This window comes from Gallinula chloropus, assembly GCF_964237585.1.
Source record: "Gallinula chloropus genome assembly, chromosome: 1".
Taxonomy (NCBI): Eukaryota; Metazoa; Chordata; class Aves; order Gruiformes; family Rallidae; genus Gallinula; species Gallinula chloropus.
The window spans coordinates 188,361,797-188,380,537 of record NC_140085.1 but is presented as its reverse complement, the minus strand read 5'-3'; the positions used below and the strand labels follow the sequence as shown (position 1 = coordinate 188,380,537).

The 18,741-nt window shown below is 56.1% G+C and overlaps 2 protein-coding genes across 2 annotated transcripts; both read right to left on the bottom strand.

Annotated features, from left to right (window-relative positions):
• Positions 1-298: 298 nt before the first annotated feature.
• On the bottom strand, positions 299-4,560 carry LOC311205268 (dnaJ homolog subfamily B member 13-like; the record flags this gene model as incomplete). The annotated part of the gene is made up of 8 exons (XM_084279612.1): positions 299-452; positions 1,185-1,261; positions 1,359-1,472; positions 1,656-1,769; positions 2,997-3,154; positions 3,659-3,820; positions 4,103-4,206; positions 4,493-4,560. 8 exons carry the CDS (start codon positions 4,558-4,560, stop codon positions 299-301), a joined length of 951 nt encoding a protein of 316 aa, XP_084135738.1.
• Positions 4,561-5,196: 636 nt separating this feature from the next.
• On the bottom strand, positions 5,197-18,431 carry LOC311205238 (proteasomal ATPase-associated factor 1-like; the record flags this gene model as incomplete). Its single annotated transcript, XM_084279578.1, has 12 exons — positions 5,197-5,643; positions 6,662-6,744; positions 7,578-7,660; positions 8,300-8,415; positions 9,902-9,993; positions 11,579-11,773; positions 13,485-13,635; positions 14,873-14,971; positions 16,004-16,093; positions 16,972-17,075; positions 18,254-18,294; positions 18,385-18,431. 12 exons carry the CDS (start codon positions 18,429-18,431, stop codon positions 5,566-5,568), a joined length of 1,179 nt encoding a protein of 392 aa, XP_084135704.1. The 3' UTR covers positions 5,197-5,565.
• Positions 18,432-18,741: the final 310 nt, after the last annotated feature.

The window sequence follows — 18,741 nt, the reverse complement described above, 5'->3', positions numbered from 1 at the left end:
ATCTTTTCTGCTACCCCCCAGTACTCCCCTTGCCACCCCCGCACGCCCAAACCCTCCCTGTCCTCATGCATAAGCTGTGCTGGGAGTACTGCAAGCCCCCCTGCTCCCCCCCTCCCCACAAGAATCCTCCATCACCCTCTGGGTTGCTGCAGGCTGGCACCATGTTGGGAAAACAAGGTGGAGCTGAGAGACGGGAGAAACAGCCTCAAGGATCCCAGGGCTGCACCCAGCTCTGGCCTGTGACAGTGCTGGCTCCAGCACTTTATTGGTGAGAGGGGAAGGGGAAGGACATTGTCCCCTAGGAGAGGAGAGCCCTTTGTAAGAGCAGTTTCTGCTCAGCTGTAAGGTTCTTGGGAAAGCAGATGTTGAAGTAGATGAGGAGGTCGCCCTTGCGCCTGGGGTCGTGGAGCAGCGGCATCCCCTCCCCTGGCACCACCTTGCAGTACTTGGGGCTGCAAAGCAAAGGAAGGGGCTGAGGAGCCACAGGACAATCCTGGCCTGGAGCCCACAGCCACGTGTCACGGCACAGAGCCCCATGCACGCTTCTCAGGGGGTTTCTGGAGGTCACTTTGCTCCTCCAGCTTCAACTGACAGCCCGTCCTCCTCCAGCCTCACATCCCCACGTCCCGTGCCCTGTGGGCTCTACCACCCAGCCTTCACCTCACTGCCTTTCCCACCTTTTTCCAGGTCAATCCTGAGGTCATGACACTAAGCTGGGAGGAAGTGTTGATCAGCCTTAGGGTAGGGAGGCTCTTCAGAGGGATCTGAACAGGCTGGAGTGCTGCACATGGGACAGAACAACCCCGAGCAGTGCTACAGGCTGGGGGAGACTGGCTGGAGAGCTGTCAGGCAGAGAAGGGCCTGGGGGTGGTGGGTGACTGACCATGAGCCAGCAGTGTGCCCGGGTGACCAGGAAGGCCAATGGCATCCTGGCTTGTGTCAGAAATAGGCAACCAGGCTGGGGAAGGGGCTGGAGGGCAAATCCTCTGAGGAGCGGCTGAGAGAGCTGGGGGTGTTCAGCCTGGAGAAGAGGAGGCTGAGGCTTTAAGGGCTTTTCCAACCCTGTGACTCTGTGACTCTGTGATTCTTCCCGAGCGCCTGTTCATCTCCTTGGCCACCGAGCTCTGCAGAAAGGCCCCATCTGGCCACCCAGCCCAGCCATCCATCTGCCCAGCAGCACTTACTCCACAATGTCGTTGATGGGGATGTTGAGGAGCCGCCCGTCCAGCGTCTTCACGTCCACCGTGCAGCCGATGAGGGCCTGCAAGGCACGGGAGTGGGACTCAGAGCTGCATCTGCAGCCCCAGAGGGAAAGCAGAGGTTTGGGCTTGGCCCCGTTGCCTCCCTTGGCTCTTTACCTTTCCCAAGGTGATGGTGCTGACATAGGTGAGGTTGTCGTTGACTCTTTGAAACCTCGGGTGGAGTTTCTCTTGGACAACAAAGGTGATGTCAGATGGGATGATGTTTGGGCCCTAAAATTAAGGGGAGAAAAACCCAAACTGAAAAGACACCTGGGGATGGTTTGCTAGAAACCAAATGGTTTTCTATCAGGACCAGGGAATTGTGCTGGGAGCCATGTGACAAAGTGCCCATGGCCTGGAGAGATGGTTGGTCCTGAGGAAACCCGGCCCAGAACTTCCCACCATGACCATTACCTGGTCTCCTTCCTTCTCAAAGGTGATGCGAGTGCCCCGCTTCCACCCCGGCTGCACCTCGATCGTCAGGATTTTCTCTCTCATGGTGCTTGTCTGACCATCTTCATTCATCACCTGGGGGAGATGAGGGGATCAGAAGAGCTGGCTCAGAGAATCACAGACTGGGTTGGCTTGGAAGGGACCTCCAATTCCCCCCCAGTGCCTCCCTGCCACGGGCAGGGACACCCCCACCAGCACAGCGTGCCCCAGGCCCCATCCAACCTGGCCTTGAACCCTGAGACGCAGCCAGGGGCAGCCCCAGCTTCTCCAGGTACCCTGTGCCAGGGCCTCCCCCCTCCCTGGGAAGGATTTCTGCCCCCCAGCCCCTCTCCAGCTGCCCTCTTGCAGCTCAAGGCCATTTCCCTGGGCCCGGCCCTCCCTGCCCTGGGCACCAGCCCCTCTCCAGCTCTCCTTGAGGGATGGGAAGGGGCTGGGAGCTCTCCCCAGAAGCAGCCTTCTCTCCTCCAGGCTCAGCCAGCCCAGCTCTCCCAGCCTGGCTCCAGAGCAGAGGGGCTCAAGCTCTCCCATCATCTCTGGGGCTCCTGGGGACTGGCTCCCACAGCTCCATGTCCTCCTTGTCCTGCGGACCCCCAAACACAGGGGCAGAATCCCCCTTTCCCAGCCCTGCTGGTCCTGCTGCTGGGGATGCAGCACAGGACAGGGGGGGCTTTCTGGGCTGCCAGCGCACAGTGACAGGTCATGGCCAGTTTCTCACCCACTGGTACCCCCAAGTCCTGCTCCTCAGGGCTGTGACACCCTGAGGGACAGCACGGAGAGGGGGTCACAGCTGCTCTGCTCATCCAGCTGCGTTCAAGCCGGTGCAGAGGAGAGTGAGGGTGGCTCCAACTCCACAGCATGGCAGGGACAAATGGAGTCAGACTGAGCAGGAGACACTCAGGGCTGGAACCAGGAGATGGTGACAGCAGGAAGAGGGATACAGATTGCTGACAGCATGAAGGAGATGCAGCCCCAAGGGAAAATGAGTCTGTGGTTGCCCAGGAAATGCTGTGTCCCCTCTCCAAAATAAGCCCCTTGTTCCCATCAGCTTTTACATCATCCCCTCCTGCTGATTTCCCCATCTCCAGCCAGAGGAGGAGGGTACCAGCTCAGATCCTTCCAGCATCTGTGCTCAGTCTGGTTCAGATTCCTCTCTGTGGCACAGCACAGATGCGGAGTGCCGGGGTCTGCCAAGCCCCCTGAGCAGGACCAGCTCTAAAACCTCAGGTTCTGCCACCAAAACATCCTACAGCCAGAGTCCAGCCCCAAATTCCTCCCCCTGCTGAGCTCCCCACCTCCACCCACCCTACGGGAGATCTTAATCTTCTTGGTGCAGCCATGGAAAAGGTCTTCAAGGGAGAGGTAGAGATCCCGCACGATCGGGGGGTCTTGCTTCATCGCTCCTCTTCCTCGCAGCCCTCCGAAGGGCAGGATCAGCTCCGAGCCATCCTTGTCAAAGAACTCTGGGTGAGTGAGCAGAGCAGGGGGTCACCTCACTCTGACCAGAGGTCGGGGAGTCCCCTGGGGTCTCCTTATCACGGAGCACCCCAAGGATGCCAGGCAAACAGGAACCTCTCATCTCCTTCTGCTTGTGACCACATTCCCGCTCCAGCTGAAGTGGTCTTTCCCTAGGAGTGTGTTTATTTTGAATCCCAGGACCTCCTGAGCTGGAAGGGACCCATAAGGCCCATCGAGTCCAACCCCTGGCTCCACACAGGTCAAGTCAGAGCACCCCAGGATGTGGTTGCCCCTCCTGGCTGCTTGCACATGCTGCTGGTTCAAGGGTAACTTGCTATCAACCAAGACTCCCCCAAACCCCTCTCAGCACGACTGGCCTCCAGTGCCTCATCCCCCAGCCCGGGTGTGCAGCCAGAGTCACCCCTTCCCAGGGGCAGAATGCAGCACTTGCCCCTGTTAAACTTCACAGCCACATGCTCATGTGTTAGGAGAGTGTCACCCCCACCTACCTGCAAAGGGGTTGTCTCCACCAAAGAACTCCCTGAAGACTTTGTCAGGGTTGTTGTGAAACACGTAGCCCACGCTCCAGGGGTTCTCGTCCCCAAACTCCAAGGGGATGCCACCTTTGAGACCCTCTTCTCCATACTTGTCGTAGATCCCTTTCTTCATGGCTTAGGGAACAAGGAGGAGTCAGCACCGGCCATGGTCTCCCACAGCAGGGGAAGAGCCTGAGATCCAGGCTGCGATCGGGAAGAGGCTGGAGAAGGGCTTCCATCCCTCTCCAAGTGGGATGGCAGCAGGAAGAGCTGCCAGCTGCTGGGGCTCAAGGGCTGATGCCACCTCCATAGGGTGCTAATGACAGGGGGCTTAGACCTCTGGCCGGAGCAGAGGCGTCTCACTGCCAGGCCCACCCCCCCCCCAGACCCAGGGGCAGGGACTGTCCCCCCACTTACGGTCGCTGAGCACATCATAGGCCTCTGCCAGCTGCCTGAACCTCTCCGGTGCCCAGGGCTCCTTGCATTTGAATGGATGATTCTCTAAGGCCAGTTTCCGATAGCTATGGAGGGGAAAAGAAGGGAAAAGCCAGCCTTGCAGCCAGCCAGCCCTGGGGGGGCGGGGACGCGGGGACAGGACACCCCCAGCCCCGGCTGCTCCCTCCCTCCTTCTCCCAGGATTTGTGGCCCTGCCGCTTCTCCCAGGCCCCTCCCTCCTCCCCACCTCCCACTTCAGGGCCCTGCTGCGGAGACACACGGGGCTTCCCCCATCCCCAACACCCCGTCCCGCACCCCCCCAGCGCCGGCCGGCCTTGGGGCTCCCCTCTCCGCCAGGCCGCAGCCCCTCACGCCTTCTTGATGTCGGCGTCCGCGGCCCCCCGCTCCAGGCCCAGCACGGCGTAGTAGTTCTGCCCCATGGCGTCCCGTTGCCATGGAGCCCGGCGCTTCCGGGCCGCGCAGGGCAGCACGGCAGGGGCAGTTCTGCCCTCCCGCCCCGGGCCCCGCCTCGCCCGCGGGTTCTTTCTATTTCCTTTTAAAAACACTTTGGCTTTTTAAAATGAGTTTTCCTGGAGCTCCTGGAGAGAGTCCAGAGGAGGGAGGCACACGGAGAGGATGAAAGGCCTGGAGCATCTCCCCTCGAGGAAAGGCTGAGTGAGCTGGGGCTGTTCAGCCTGGAGAGAAGCAGCCTGAGAGGGGATCTGATCAATGGGTATCAATATCTGAAGGGTGGGACACAGGGGGACATGGCCAGCCTCTTCTCATTGTCTGTGGGGACAGGACAAGGGGCGATGGCCTCAAGTTGGAGCACAGGGAGTTCCACACCAATCTGGGGAAGAGCTTCTTCCCAGTGAGGGTGAGGGAGCCCTGGGACAGGCTGCCCAGGGGGGTGTGGAGTCTCCTTCTCTGGAGATATTCCAGCCCCGTCTGGACGCCGACCTGTGCGACCTGTCCTAGGGAGCTGCTTTGGCAGGGGGGTTGGACCCGATGGGCTCTGGAGGTCCCTTCCAACCCCTGCAGTTCTGTGAGTCTGTGAAAATGTATTTCCCACATGGTGTTACTAAAGCAGTTGCTTTATTTCAGGCCATTCTGCCATAAGGTCACCCCCACATCCAATATATTTTATTATTTTACACACACACCCCCCACGCCCCATGCCAGCAGTGAGAAGATGTGTGGCAGCACAAGACCCTCCCTGACACCTCAGAGCCCCTCTCTCCCACTCAATAAAAAAAAAAAAAAATCCAAAGTTGTCCCACAGTAAGAAACATCCCCAAAAACAGCTGTACAGAGCCCTCTCATCCCAACGGCCTCAGAAGATTCCACAGGCCTCAGAAGCTTCTACACACGCACCTCAAACACACCACCCCAGAAAATAAGCTTGGAAGAGTTACTTTGGTGCAACTCCACACTGATCCAGGCAACTAAAGGTCAGAAAGTTGGTATCTCCTCACTATGCCATCTCTGCAGCACGTGTAAATTTGCTTCTCCCAAGCAGCTACCTGAAAAAGAGGGAGGGGAAAGTGAGTGGGATTTAAGGAGAGTTGCTGCTCAAGTGACAGCTAACAGCCTGTTTCTGGCATTGATTCCAGAGGTTCTTCTGTTAAATGCAAAAAGGGGGTGAGACACCAAGGAGTTGTGTGGGTCAGATCTCAGCCTCCACAGGAGTGGTACTTAGAAGGGGGAAAACTGGCTGGCAGAGCTGGAGTGGGTTGGGGAGACCTTCTCAGCACCTACAGCTACCTGACAGGAGGCTGCAGAGAGGTGGGCAATGGTCTCTTCAGCCAGGGGACAGGAGATGGGACAAGGGGAAATGGGCTCAAGCTGCACCAGGGCAGGGTCAGCTCAGATGGGAGGGAAAAGTTCTTCCCTGGCAGAGTTGTGGGGCTGTGGAACAGGCTGCCCAGGGAAGGGGCTGAGTCCCCATCCCAAGGGGGTGTTTAACAGATGGGGAGATGAGGTACTGAGAGATCTGGGTCAGCACAGGACAGGACTCCCTGAGCTTAAGGGACTTTTCCAACCTGGTGATTCTGTGGGTTAAAACCAAAAGCACATTTCCACTGGCACCACCAAGCTGAGAGCTGAGGGAACCCGTGTCACACTCCCAAGGGCAGCGGGGTGTCCGGAAACACAGGAGCCAGAGGCCTGCTTTTGGGTCCCGAGTCACCAGGGGGCAAGAGAAGAGGCAGCAGTGCCCAGCCAGCTGTTGCTTCTACCCCCAAGGATCCTCCAAGCACAATTAATTCACAGCTCAGTTAATTCTGCCAGAGCTGCTCCAACAACCAAGCTACTCTGCTGCTTTGGTATCGCTCCTGCATGATGCAGATAAGAGGCCAGAGGGTTTGTTTATGCCAAATATTTAGATTATTTGGGGGAGGGGGGGAAACCAGCTTAAAAGGCAACTGTGTGAAGGAACCTGAGGTGCAGGCTGCCAAGTCCTGAGATAAGGGCAGCTGCCTGCTACCTGGCATCAAGCTTCCCTACACCCCTTACCTGGGGTGATAAGACAGCATCCCTCACCTTGTACACAGGGTCACAGTCCGCTTCTGTGAGATCCAGGATGTAATCGAGGTCTTGCTGAATGATGAAGCAGGTTCCATCGCCTGGCCAGAGGAAGGAAAACAGGGCGATTAGTGAAGTGAGCCACGCTCTTAATTACAGACAGCTCCAGTGGGCCCAGTGAAAAGGCCTGGGCACAGAATCCTGAGGTTGGAAAAGACCTTTAAGCTCATCAAGTCCAACGCAGCCCCCTTCCTGGGCAGCCTGTTCCACAGCCCCACAACTCTGCCAGGGAAGAACTTTTCCCTCCCATCTGAGCTGACCCTGCCCTGGTGCAGCTTGAGCCCATTTCCCCTTGTCCCATCTCCTGTCCCCTGGCTGAAGAGACCATCACCCACCTCTCTGCACCCTCCTGGCAGGTCAGTGGAGGCGCTGAGAAGGTCTCCCCTCAGCCTCCTCTTCTCCAGGCTCAACACCCCCAGCTCCCTCACCCACTCCTCAGAGGATTTGCCCTCCAGCCCCTTCCCCAGCCTGGCTGCCCTTCTCTGGACTTGCTCCAGGACCTCCATGTCCTTCTGATGGTGAGGAGCCCAGAACTGGACTCAGCACTGGAGGAGCAGCCTCACCAATGCCCAGTACAGGGTCACTGATCACAGGGTACAGAGGGAAACATGCTGTGAAGATGTCAGAGAGATGAGAAAAGGCTCTAGCAGCCGAGAGGCGCCCTCAGACCCTATTCTGGAGGAACACAGGGAAGGTGAGGAACGAAACTCATGATGCCAACAGCAGCCATGTAACACAGCTACATCCCCTCACTCATTGCCAGGGACACACTGCCCACACAGACTGTGCTTATATGTAAAAGGGTAACGAAGAGCACAAAGCTCCTCAATTTGCTTCTACAATTTCTACTGGAAGAGGGGAACACTTGAGGTACCTTGGCTGGCGATAAATCCGTCTCGGTATGGGAGCAGCGACAGCACTGGTGCTCCTGATCTATGGATCACCTGGATTGGAGCACTAGAAGGAGGAGAAGAAACAAGGAAGGTGGTTACAGGCTGTAGTCAGGAGCCCACCCCAATGCGTGAATACGAGCTCAGGGTTAGAAGATAACAGGAGGAACATCTGCAGGACGTGGGGGTGTGATCAGTGATCACCCAGGAGTGTCTGGGAACTGAGCCCAGGGAACACCACTTGTGACCGGCCACCAACTGGATTTAACTCCATTCACCACAACTCTTTGGGCCCGGGGATCCAGCTCTTTTTCTTACCCAGTGAAGCGTAAGCCCACCCAAGCCCTGAGTAGCCAGGTTCTCCAGGAGAGTGCCCTAACAAACAGCATCAATGGCTTTACTAAGTCCAGGTAGACAACATCCACACCTTGCCCTCTTGAACAGGCTGCCCAGAGAGGTGGTGGGTGGCCCATCCGTGGGTGTGTTCAAGGCCAGGTTGGTCTGGGGCCTTGGGCAACCTTGTGTAGATCCAGGCCTGTAGGTTGTTGGCCCTGCCTGTGGCAGGGGGTGGGAACTCTATGATCCTTGGGGTCCCTTCCAACCCAGACCAGTCTATGATTATATGATCCTTTTACTGAGCAGGTCACCTTCCAGTAGGAGATCATGTTGGTTGTTCAATAACTCCCAGCTCCTGGCACACACTCACCTAATATTTCTCACATCCAGCTGATAGATGTTCCCATCCTGAGTCCCTGCTAGGATGTAGGTACTAGAGAGGAACGTGCAGCAGTTGAACGCATCGGATCCGATGAAGAGGAACACCTGAGGACACAGAACAAATGCAAGGGTCAGACACTGACAGATGAGGCCACGGGACACCCAGAAGTTCCAGGAGCCACAGCACAAACTGGCAAACCCAGAGCCAGGTTAGTAACCCCTCAGCCCTGCTCCAAGATGGGCAGGAGAACAGGTCTCCAGGATCAGTCTCGCCAAGTCAGCAGACACGGCGCAGTCAGGAAATGCTCCTGGATCCTGGGGTTGGACTCGATGATCCTGTGTCCCTGGACTGGGCACTGGTGAGGCTGCACCTCGACTGTTGGGTCCAGTTCTGGGCTCCTCACCGTAAGAAGGACGCCGAGGTCCTGGAATGTGTCCAGAGAAGGGCAACCAGGCTGGGGAAGGGGCTGGAGGGCAAATCACAGGATCACAGAATGGTCTGGGTTGGAAGGGACCCCAAGTTCCCACCCCCCTGCCACAGGCAAATTCAGGGTTCAACTCCCAAGACGAAAAATTCATTTAATATAAAACCCTCTCATCAAGGACGTATCAGATATTAAACTGATAAGAAGAGACACTACACTCTTAGCCAAAAGGCTGAGATTTGATCCTACGTGGAGTGGCTGAGGGAGCTGTGGGTGTTCAGCCTGGAGGAGGCTGAGGGGAGACCTCCTCACGTCATGATCCGTCGTGTCACCGTGTTGAACTCCATCCCACTGGCCTCTCCCCATCGATCCAAGCTGCCCAGGTCCCTCTGGAGGGCATTCCCACCCTCTGCCAGATCCACACTTCCCCCTAACTTGGTGTCATCTGCAAACTTACTGAAGGAGCACACAATTCCCTCCTCCAAATCATCAATGAAGATATTAAAGAGGGTGGGTTGGAGGACCAACCCCTGAGGAACACCACTTGTGACTCCATTCACCACCATCTTCCCTCTCCAAAAGGAGAGCAATGGACTGCTGACCACCTGAGGTTCCCTTCACACCGTGGTTAAAACACCAGGCAGAACCAAGAGCAGCTTTCCACTCTGGATGCAGGAGGCAGCCTGCGGTTCCTGCACTCACGGTGACATCTACTGGCCAGTGTTTAAAGAGCCTTTCATTTAACCCAGTACCTGGGTTAAATTCCAGAGCCAATTCCTAATCCTTAACCTCCCCCCTCTCAAATAAATCTGGCCAGTGGGAAGCACAGACAGCACCACTTTGTGGTACTGGGGTTTCGTTTAGAGCATATCTGGGGAGCACACAAGCCCAAAGGCAGGTGGATCAGCTCCCCACCACCACCTGGCCTGGCTCTGTCCCGTTGTGTGGCCTGGGGGGGACCTCACCAGGGGAAAGGAACAGGATTAACACTAACCACCTCACTGATCTGGGTTGTTTTGAACCTGGTTTCATTCCTCAGCCCAGTGCTCTGCACAGCCACACAACCCACAGCTTCCAACCCAAGGAAACAGAAGCCAAAGGCCTGATGCCTCTGAGCGGATTTTCTAGCACCTTCCCCAGGGAAACACCTCTGAGAGTCCCCTTACCGGCTGCCTGCTCTGCAGTCCCACTCCTTGAAGCTTCTTATCTTCTCGAGCCAGCAGCAGGACTTTCCCTTCTGTCCCAACCTCACGGTCACCTGACAAAGACATCAGTTCACTCCAGCGGGGGACGGAATGAGCCTTGGTGATACCCAAACCTGACAGCTGAACCCGTAATGGTGTTAACTCTGTACCCTGAGTCTCACAGTTTTGGGTGGCTGGGTTCTCATGGAGAAGGGGGGCTGCCAAAAAGCAGCCAGAAGCTCTCTGCAGGCCCCACAGAGCAAACACCAGATGGCTCAAGGCCGGAGTCGTTGCTGACCAAGGCCGAGCCCATCAGCGATGGTCACAGCATCTCTGGGAACCACAGTGAGGAGAAACAAACCCTCAAGCAGCTGCTTTGTGCCCCCAGAGAAGGGAGTGGAGATGTGAGGAGCTGTGCAGCTACCAAGGGCAGGGAAGGGGGGAGGAGGCACCCCAGGTGCCGGAGAGAAAGATGCCCCTGCAGCCCCTGGAGAAACCCATGGTGGAGTGGGTGTCCCCCCACAGCCCATGGATGATGACAGGGAGCAGAGATCCCATCTACAGCCCATGGACGATCCCGTGCTGGAGCAGGTGGGAACACCTGAAGGGCGCTGTGACCCCGTAGGAATCCCAGGTGTGAGCAAGCTCCTGGCAGTGAAACCTGGAGCCTGTGGACAGACAGACCCACACCGAAGCAGGTCTGCTGGGTGGGAGGGAGGGAAGCTTGTGACCCTGTAGGGGACCAGGCTGGAGCAGTCTGGGTGGGCCTGAAGGTCGGCTCCCCATGGAAGGACCCACGCTGAGGCACTTGGTGAGGAGCTCAAGCCCCACAGGAAAGGATTCATGTCGGGAGAAGTTCCTGGAGGACTGTCTGCTGTGGGTGGGACCCCACAGTGCAGCAGGGAGAGGGGGTGAGGAATGCCCCCATCCCTCCCTCCCCAGCTAAGAAGGAAGGAAAACAGCTCGTGAGAAACTGACCCAAATCCCCATTCCCCCAGTCCCTGACCCTCCCCGTTCCACAATGGGGGGAAGAAGGGAGTGAAATCCTGGCTAAAGCTCAGTCTGCTGACAAGGGAGGGGTGGGGGGAGGTGCTTTAAGATCTGGCCACACTTCTCATCACCCAACTCTGGTGTCACTGGGGGTGCAGGGCAGTGCCATCAATTAGAGTCTCTCTCCTTTATTCCCTGTTGAGTCTGTTCTGCCCCTGACGCTGATTGTGGAATGATCTCTCCCTGCCCTTATCTCCACTCCTGAGCCCCTCAATATCTATTTTCCCCCTGTCCAGCTGAGAAGGGCACTGACAGAGCAGCTTTGGTGGATGTCTGGCCTCCAGCCAGAGCCACACCACCACAAGGAAAGAGCCATGTGTCTCCAGTTCACTCCACATAAAGATTTTCCTTTATAATACTCAAATTCCCTGGCTGTGTAACAGTAACTGAGACACCCCAGGAGCAATTAGAGAGACTCAATCGGTCTTAACCTGCTTGATAACGCTCAACTCCTCCACAGGACCAGAGTGCTCTGGTCTGGTCACCCAGGGTCCCTTCCCCAGATAGGAGGGGCACAGAAGCAAGCTCCACACTCAGCATTATTGGTGACAAACCTAAGCAGTTTGGGCTAGGAGAAGAAATATGAATTTTTAAGAGCAAGATCCTTACTAGGAGCTTTTTCAGGCGAGCCCAGGTTGAGGGAGCTGTCAGCAGCACCCACAGCGATGCCGTTGACAGGAGAGCCACAGTCAGCGATGACACCCAGGCAGGAGGATTTCCCGCAGTCCCAGAGAAGCACGGTGCCATCCCTAGAGCAGGAGAGGACATTTCTTCCCCGATCCACAATGGCAGTGTCCAAAATACCTGTGTCAAGGCAAAGGCCACAGTCAGACAGACAGCATGGAAGACGGACAGACGCAGCAGCTCATTGCCCAAGGTGAACTGCGCTACAAGCCCCAAAGTGCTGATCCCAGACTGCCACCGGTCACACACAGCCAAACTGGCTGAGCTGGAACAAGTCTGGAACGAGGTGTACGGGGAAGGCAACAGCCCCCAGCAAAGCAAAGCATATGGAGCAGGAGCCATCACCTGGCACAAAGGCAGATTATCACCAGTATCATGGAAGAACTTTTCATGGTCAGGGTGAGGGAGCCCTGGGACAGGCTGCTCGGGGGGTGTGGAGTCTCCTTCTCTGGAGATATTCCAGCCCCGGCTGGACACCGACCTGTGTGATCTGTCCTAGGGAGCTGCTTTGGCAGGGGGGTTGGACCCAATGGGCTCTGGAGGTGCCTTCCAACCCCTATGCTTCTGTGACTTCATGAATCACCAGTAAAATAATTGGCAACACCTTGCCTCAGACTGAGCTGATATCACAGCTGAGTTTCCAGCTCCAAAATCAGCCTCTAACTTGGACAGAAGTCCAAGCCCAGCCCAACTCTGGATCATGCTAAGGCTTGTGTGGGGCAAGAAGCATCCACATCATCCAGCTACAGCAACATCAGAAGCACAGTTCATTCCAGTTGCTAACATCCCCAAAAGAGTTAACCATGGGGATGTTGAGTCTGGATCTGAAAAATGATGGTTAGAGGATTTAATTGATGCTTTGCAAATCATCTGAGGAGCAGCTGAGGGAGCTGGGGGTGTTGAGCCTGGGGAACAGGAGGCTGAGGGGAGACCTTCTCAGTGTCTCCACTGACCTGCCAGGAGGGTGCAGAGAGGTGGGTGATGGTCTCTTCAGCCAGGGGACAGGAGATGGGACAAAGAGAAATGGGCTCAAGCTGCACCAGGGCAGGGTCAGCTCAGATGGGAGGGAAAAGTTCTTCCCTGGAAGAGTTGTGGGGCTGTGGAACAGGCTGCCCAGGGAGGGGGCTGAGTCTCCACCCCTGGGGGTGTTTTAAAAAAAGGGTAGATGAGGTACTTAGGGTTATGGTTGTGCTTAGGATGGGAATGGTTGGACTTGATGATCTTAAGGTCTTTTCCAGCCTTGTGATTCTATCAAGCTCCCAGAACTCAAATAGAAATATCTGTAGTGACTGCACTAGATGAAACTCTTCCTGTCATCGCCCTGTAGAGAGTGGCCTTCAGCCTCACCCTAGAGCTGTTTATCCCAGAATCTCCTGACTTGGAAGGGACCCATATGGATCACCGAGTCCAACTCCTGGCTCCACACAGCTCCAGCCAGGTTTATCCTCAGAACCGGCACATCTTTTAAACGCATTTCAGATTTCTGAGGGGGCAGAAGCCAAAGCCCACAGCCCTGACCACATGCCACTCAAAATCTACCTCTGGCTGGGCTTCTGTAGCCAAGTCCCAGCTTTTATTGACCCTTGGTTAGCCCTGCAGCCAGGGCATCTTCACATGGTGACATCCTGAGACTTGGAGGAGTCAAAATATTTCCCCAAAACCCAAAGGAGAAAAAGGAAAAAGGGGTTGTCTTGTCTTGCCTTACAAGGGAGGCTTCTCCCCTCCTGGGCAGCCTGTTCCAGTAGGCTGGTGACTGACCGTTACCCCTCAGGCACAAAACAGTTATACACATGGCAGATGAAGCAGTATTTAAAGCCTGAGCACTCTGTACCTCCTTTGTGACCTTTAAATGTTACTACGCAGCTGGCATCTTCTGCTGACCAGATCTTTAGCTGGGCATCCATTCCTCCACTCAGAACCACCAGGCCCGATGGAAAAAACCTGCAACAATTCACATCATACACATGGCCTTCCAACAGTCTCTGGAAAACAAAGAACTACGTGCTAGTTCCATTGTTATCACCCTTACACAGAGCGACTCTTGAGCTGTGACACTGGAGAAGAGGGGATTGTCCCTCTCTGCTCTGCCCTCGGGAGGCCCCAGCTGGAGTCCTGTGTCCAGAGCTGGGGCCCCAACACAAGAAAGATGTGGGACTGTTGGAGAGGGGTCAGAGGAGCCATGGAGATGATCAGAGGGCTGGAGCACCTCCCCTACGGAGAGAGACTTAAGGAGCTGGGGGCACCTCACTGCAGCCTTCCCTTCCCTAAAGGAAGCAGATAAACAGGAGGGGAAATGGCTTATTAAAAGGGTAATTAATGGCAGGACAAGGGGGGTGGATTAAAGCTAACAGAGGGGAGGTTTAAATTAGATATTAGGGGGAAGTTCTTTCCAGAAAGAGTGGTGAGGGGCTGGAACGGGCTGCCCAGAGAGGGGGTGGGTGCCCTGTACCTGGGGGTGTTCAAGGCCAGGTTGGATGGGGCCCTGGGCACCCTTGTGTAGCTCCAGGCCTGGAGGTTGGTGGCCCTGCCTGTGGCAGGGCGGTTGGAACTCTGTGATCCTTGGGGTCCCTTCCAACCCAGATCAGTCTGGGATTCTAAAACTTGGTGTTCACACGTGGGCAGTGGATTAAGCTCAAATCCTCTGGGTCTGGGTTCTTGCAAGGGAACTCATCTCAATTTGAGGCAGGCACAGAGCTGGCAGGTCCACTTTGTGCCTCCCTCCACTGCTGGAGTCGCTAATTACACAGCAAAGGATGCTACATTTGGTTCTAAGAACGGGTGAAATGTCTTTATCCATTGCTAAACAAGCAGCTGACAGGTCAAGCTGCACAAGAACCACAGTAACCGGTGTTTCTAGCCACGACCCAGTTAATTCATCACAGGCAGGAGTCTTTTTCCTCACCTCTTCTCTACTGCAGAAGCCAATTCAGGGCTTGCAGCACACAGGTTAGGAGCTGTCATTCCTAACCACCCTTTCTCGTTTTCAACCTGGGATTTCCCTCTGGATTGCCAGCCATCATTTCCCTTGGGAGCAGTCAGGCTTTCCAAGAGATTGAACTTCAAACCTCCCAGGTGGATAATTTCAATTAGCTCTGCAATCAAAAGTCAGGTTCCCACCTTCCCTAGGCCACAGCGTATGGGTAGCCTGACTGAATTCATGGTCAAAGGACTTTGTTAAGGTCACAGCCAACACACAACATCAAAGCTAGATGCTCTTACTCTTATTTCTCCATTTGCAGCCTGCCAGATTTTCATGGTCCCATCTGTGCTGGTTGACACGCCGAGCCCACCGCCGCTGGAAATGTCGAGACAGGTAACCTGCAGGAGGGTGGAAACACCAAACATTAGCTTTGTGTCACCTCCTACATAGGGTTTTCTGCTCCAGAGCCTAATTCCTTGCTGGGGGAGACCTGCTAAGTACATCCCCGGGTGCTACTGTCACCCCCAGACATACACTGCTGGGGGGATTTAAAGCACCTCGCAGAGTTTCCATCACCACGGCTTCACAGTTCCAGCCTGGTAACGCTCTTCTAACACTTAACACCCTTACACAAGGACAAGAATCATCGAATCACAGACTGGTCTGGGTTGGAAGGGACCCCAAGAAACTTCCAACTTGAAGCCATCGCCCCCTGTCCTGTCCCCACAGACACTGAGAAGAGGCTGGCCATGTCCCCCTGTGTCCCACCCTTCAGATATTGATAACCATTGATCAGATCCCCTCTCAGGCTGCTTCTCTCCAGGCTGAACAGCCCCAGCTCACTCAGCCTTTCCTCACAGGGGAGATGCTCCAGGCCTTTCATCATCTCCGTGTCCCTCCTCTGGACTCTCTCCAGGAGATCCCTGTCCCTTTTATACCAGGGAGCCCAGAACTGAACACAACACTCCAAGTGTGACCTGACCGGGGCAGAGCAGAGGGGGATGATCCCCTCCTTTGACCTGCTGGCCACGCTCCTCTTCATGCACCCCAGGATCCCATTGGCCTCCTTGGGCACACTGCTGGCTCATGGCCACCCTGTCACCCACCAGGACCTCCAAGTCCTTCTCTGAAGAGCTCCTCTCCAGCAGCTCACCCCCAGCCTGTACAATTCTTTCCCAAGTGCAAGACTCTCCACTTGCTTTTATCAAACCTCACCTGGTTTCTCCCTGCCCAGCTCTCCAGCTTTCCCAATCACAAGCAACTTCCCCAAGTTTCTCTGATCCTATAACATTTAATGACCCAGTTCAAATATGAAGTCACACTGCTGGTCAACCCTCAGACCAAGCATGCAACACGCCTGAGACACGCTGCGAAAGCTCGGGGTCAGTCCCATGTGTTTCCCCCCCACCTCATTTCACAAGGTTACTTACACTTTTCTGATGAATCCTGGAAAAAGTTGTGTAAGGAGCCAGAAACTTTGTGGATGCATTTTCATGTGGACAAGAAATGAGAATGCTTTTCTAGAGGAGGGAAGAAAAGGGAAGAAGAAGAGTTAGAAGGGCCGTCAGGCTGTCGAGGTGGAACTGTGGTTTGGACCTGGCTGTGGTCTCTCAAGAGCCTGAGGAGGGATGAAGCAGAGTGTTGGGCTTGCTTCGTTCTACTGCTGCAAGACACAAAGCCTGGGGTGGGAAGTGATGGCCATTATGGCCACAGGAGTTGGCTGGGCCTGTGTAGAGCCAGGAGTTGAACTCTATGATCCATGTGGGTCCCTTCTAAGTCAGGAGATGCTAAGATTATGGGACACACGACCCCAGCATGATCACAAAATCCCAGGGGTTGGAAGGAACCTCAGGAGATCATCAGGTCCAACCCCCTGCCAAAGCAGCTCCCTAGGACAGGGCGCACAGGTCGGCATCCAGACAGGGCTGGAATATCTCCAGGGAAGGAGACTCCACACCCCCCTGGGCAGCCTGTCCCAGGGCTCCCTCACCCTCACCAGGAAAAGTTCTTCCATGAGAAGATACTGGTGATCTCCTGCTCCATATACTTTGTTTTGCTGGGAGCTGTTGCCTTCCCTGTACACCTCGTTCCAGACCTGTTCCACCTCACCAGTTTGGCTGTGTGTGACCAGTGGCAGTCTGGGAACAGCAGCTTGGGGCTTGTAGTTGAGTTCACCTTGGGAACTCAAGATGGGTCTTGAATACCTCCAGAGAGGGAGACTCATGAGCGGATGCTACGGACCAGCTCCAGGACCCAGCACAGGCGAGGTGCCAAGGACAGCTGGATAATCCATGCAGGGAACTGGGAAACAGTTTTAGGCTCTTATTTTGGCTGGTATAACAGTACCACCCCTTCACACACAGAAGGCAGTTACCGATCCCCCAGCCCACCCCAGCACCTCGGTGACTTCCCCAACCACGAAGCCCTCGGAAGCAGCGATGTCAGGGACGCCCTCAGTGCTGAGCCCACGGCGGGTCAAGCTGCCGTACAGGGTGGGCTTCCCTGTGGGGAGAACAGCCATCAGCTCAGCCACCTCTCAACCCCACCCCCTCCCCAGCTTATCTTCCCCTCAGCCCGCCCCAAACCACAGGGCACCCCTCCCAACCACCCTCAGCCCTCCCTGAGACACAGGAAACACTCCCAACCGCCCTCACTCCTTCTTACACAGCCCCCCAACTGCCCTCATCTCTCCTAACCCACAGCACCCCTCCACCCCCTTAAGCCCCAGACTTGAGGTATTTAAAAGGGGTGTAGATGAAGAGCTTAAGGACATGATCTAGAGGTGGACCAGGCCCTGATTGGACTCGGTGAACTCAAGGGTCTCTTCTAACCCAGGGGATTCTAGGATCCTGTAAATGCTATTAGTTTCAACCTCGGGTTTAGCACTGTAAAAGTGAGTAAGATCTTGATTAACCTGACAAACACAAGGAAAAGTTATGGATTCAGCTGGACCTGAAAGGAATTTTGCTGCAATTCTTTACACCAACCCAGCCTGGAGCATTTCATATAATTTAGCCCTTAGAGACAGATTTTAGAACAAAACATGAGCACAGAGTTGAAAACTATTCACTTGCCCTGTTTATACTAGATAAAAACCTAATTAATTTCTTGAATACTGCATCCAGCTCTGGAGTCCCCAACGTAAGCAGCACATGGGACTGGTGGAACAAGCCCAGAGGAGGCCACGGAAATGATCAGAGGGCTGGAGCACCTCTGCTGTGAAGCCAGGCTGGGAGAGGTGGTCTGGGTCAGCCTGGGGAAGAGAAGGCTCTGGGGAGATCTTACAGCACCTTCCAGTCCCTGAAGGGGCTACAGGAAAGCTGGGGAGGGACTTTTCAGAAGGGCAGGGAGACACAGGACGAGGGGGGACGGGTTTAAACTGGAAGGGGGGAAATTTAGATTGGATAATGGGAAGAAATTCTTCCCTCTGAGGGTGGTGAGGCCCTGGCACAGGGTGCCCAGGGAAGTGGTGGCTGCCCCCTCCCTGGAGGTGTCCAAGGCTGGGTTGGATGGGGCCTTGAGCAGCTGGGGCTGGTGAGAGGTGTCCCTGCCCATGGCAGGGGGCGGGACTCAACCATCTCTGCGGTCCCTGACAGCACTGCCCGTGCTGTGTCCCCGTGTGCCTCCTCTCGCCCCAGCCCGCCACCCCCTGAGCCCCCCCACACCGCCTCAGCACTCACCAGGGCTGCGGCAGCTCAGCCAGGCCTCACCCTCGTCCCTCCTGCGGAGAGGAAGAGCGGCTGTGAGCGGAGCCGGAGGAAAGAGAGCAGAGAAGGGAGCGGGGGAAGGGGACGGCGAGGGCCGCGCCCACCTCAGCGCCCGGCTCCAGTCGCTCTGCACCCGCAGCGCCACCGCCATCCCAGCGCGGCCAACGCCGCCTCTGCCGCCTCCGGCCTGCCCGCCGCCCCCCGCCAAGCGCAAAGGGAAAGACGCCGCCAGTGAGCGGGCGCTTCCACAGCCGCGCCCCGCCCCGTCACCGGGCTTAAAGGGGCCGCGCTGCGCCGCTGGGTAGGCACGAGGAGGGGTATGGGGGGCGGGGGCGGGGGCGGGGGCGGGGGCGGGCGCGGGCAAGGCAATGGAGGGGGAGGGGGCAGGCAATGAAAGGGGAAGGGAAAGGGAAAGGGGGGCCGTGGGGGCCGGTGCTGGACCCCCGCGGGAGTGGCATAGA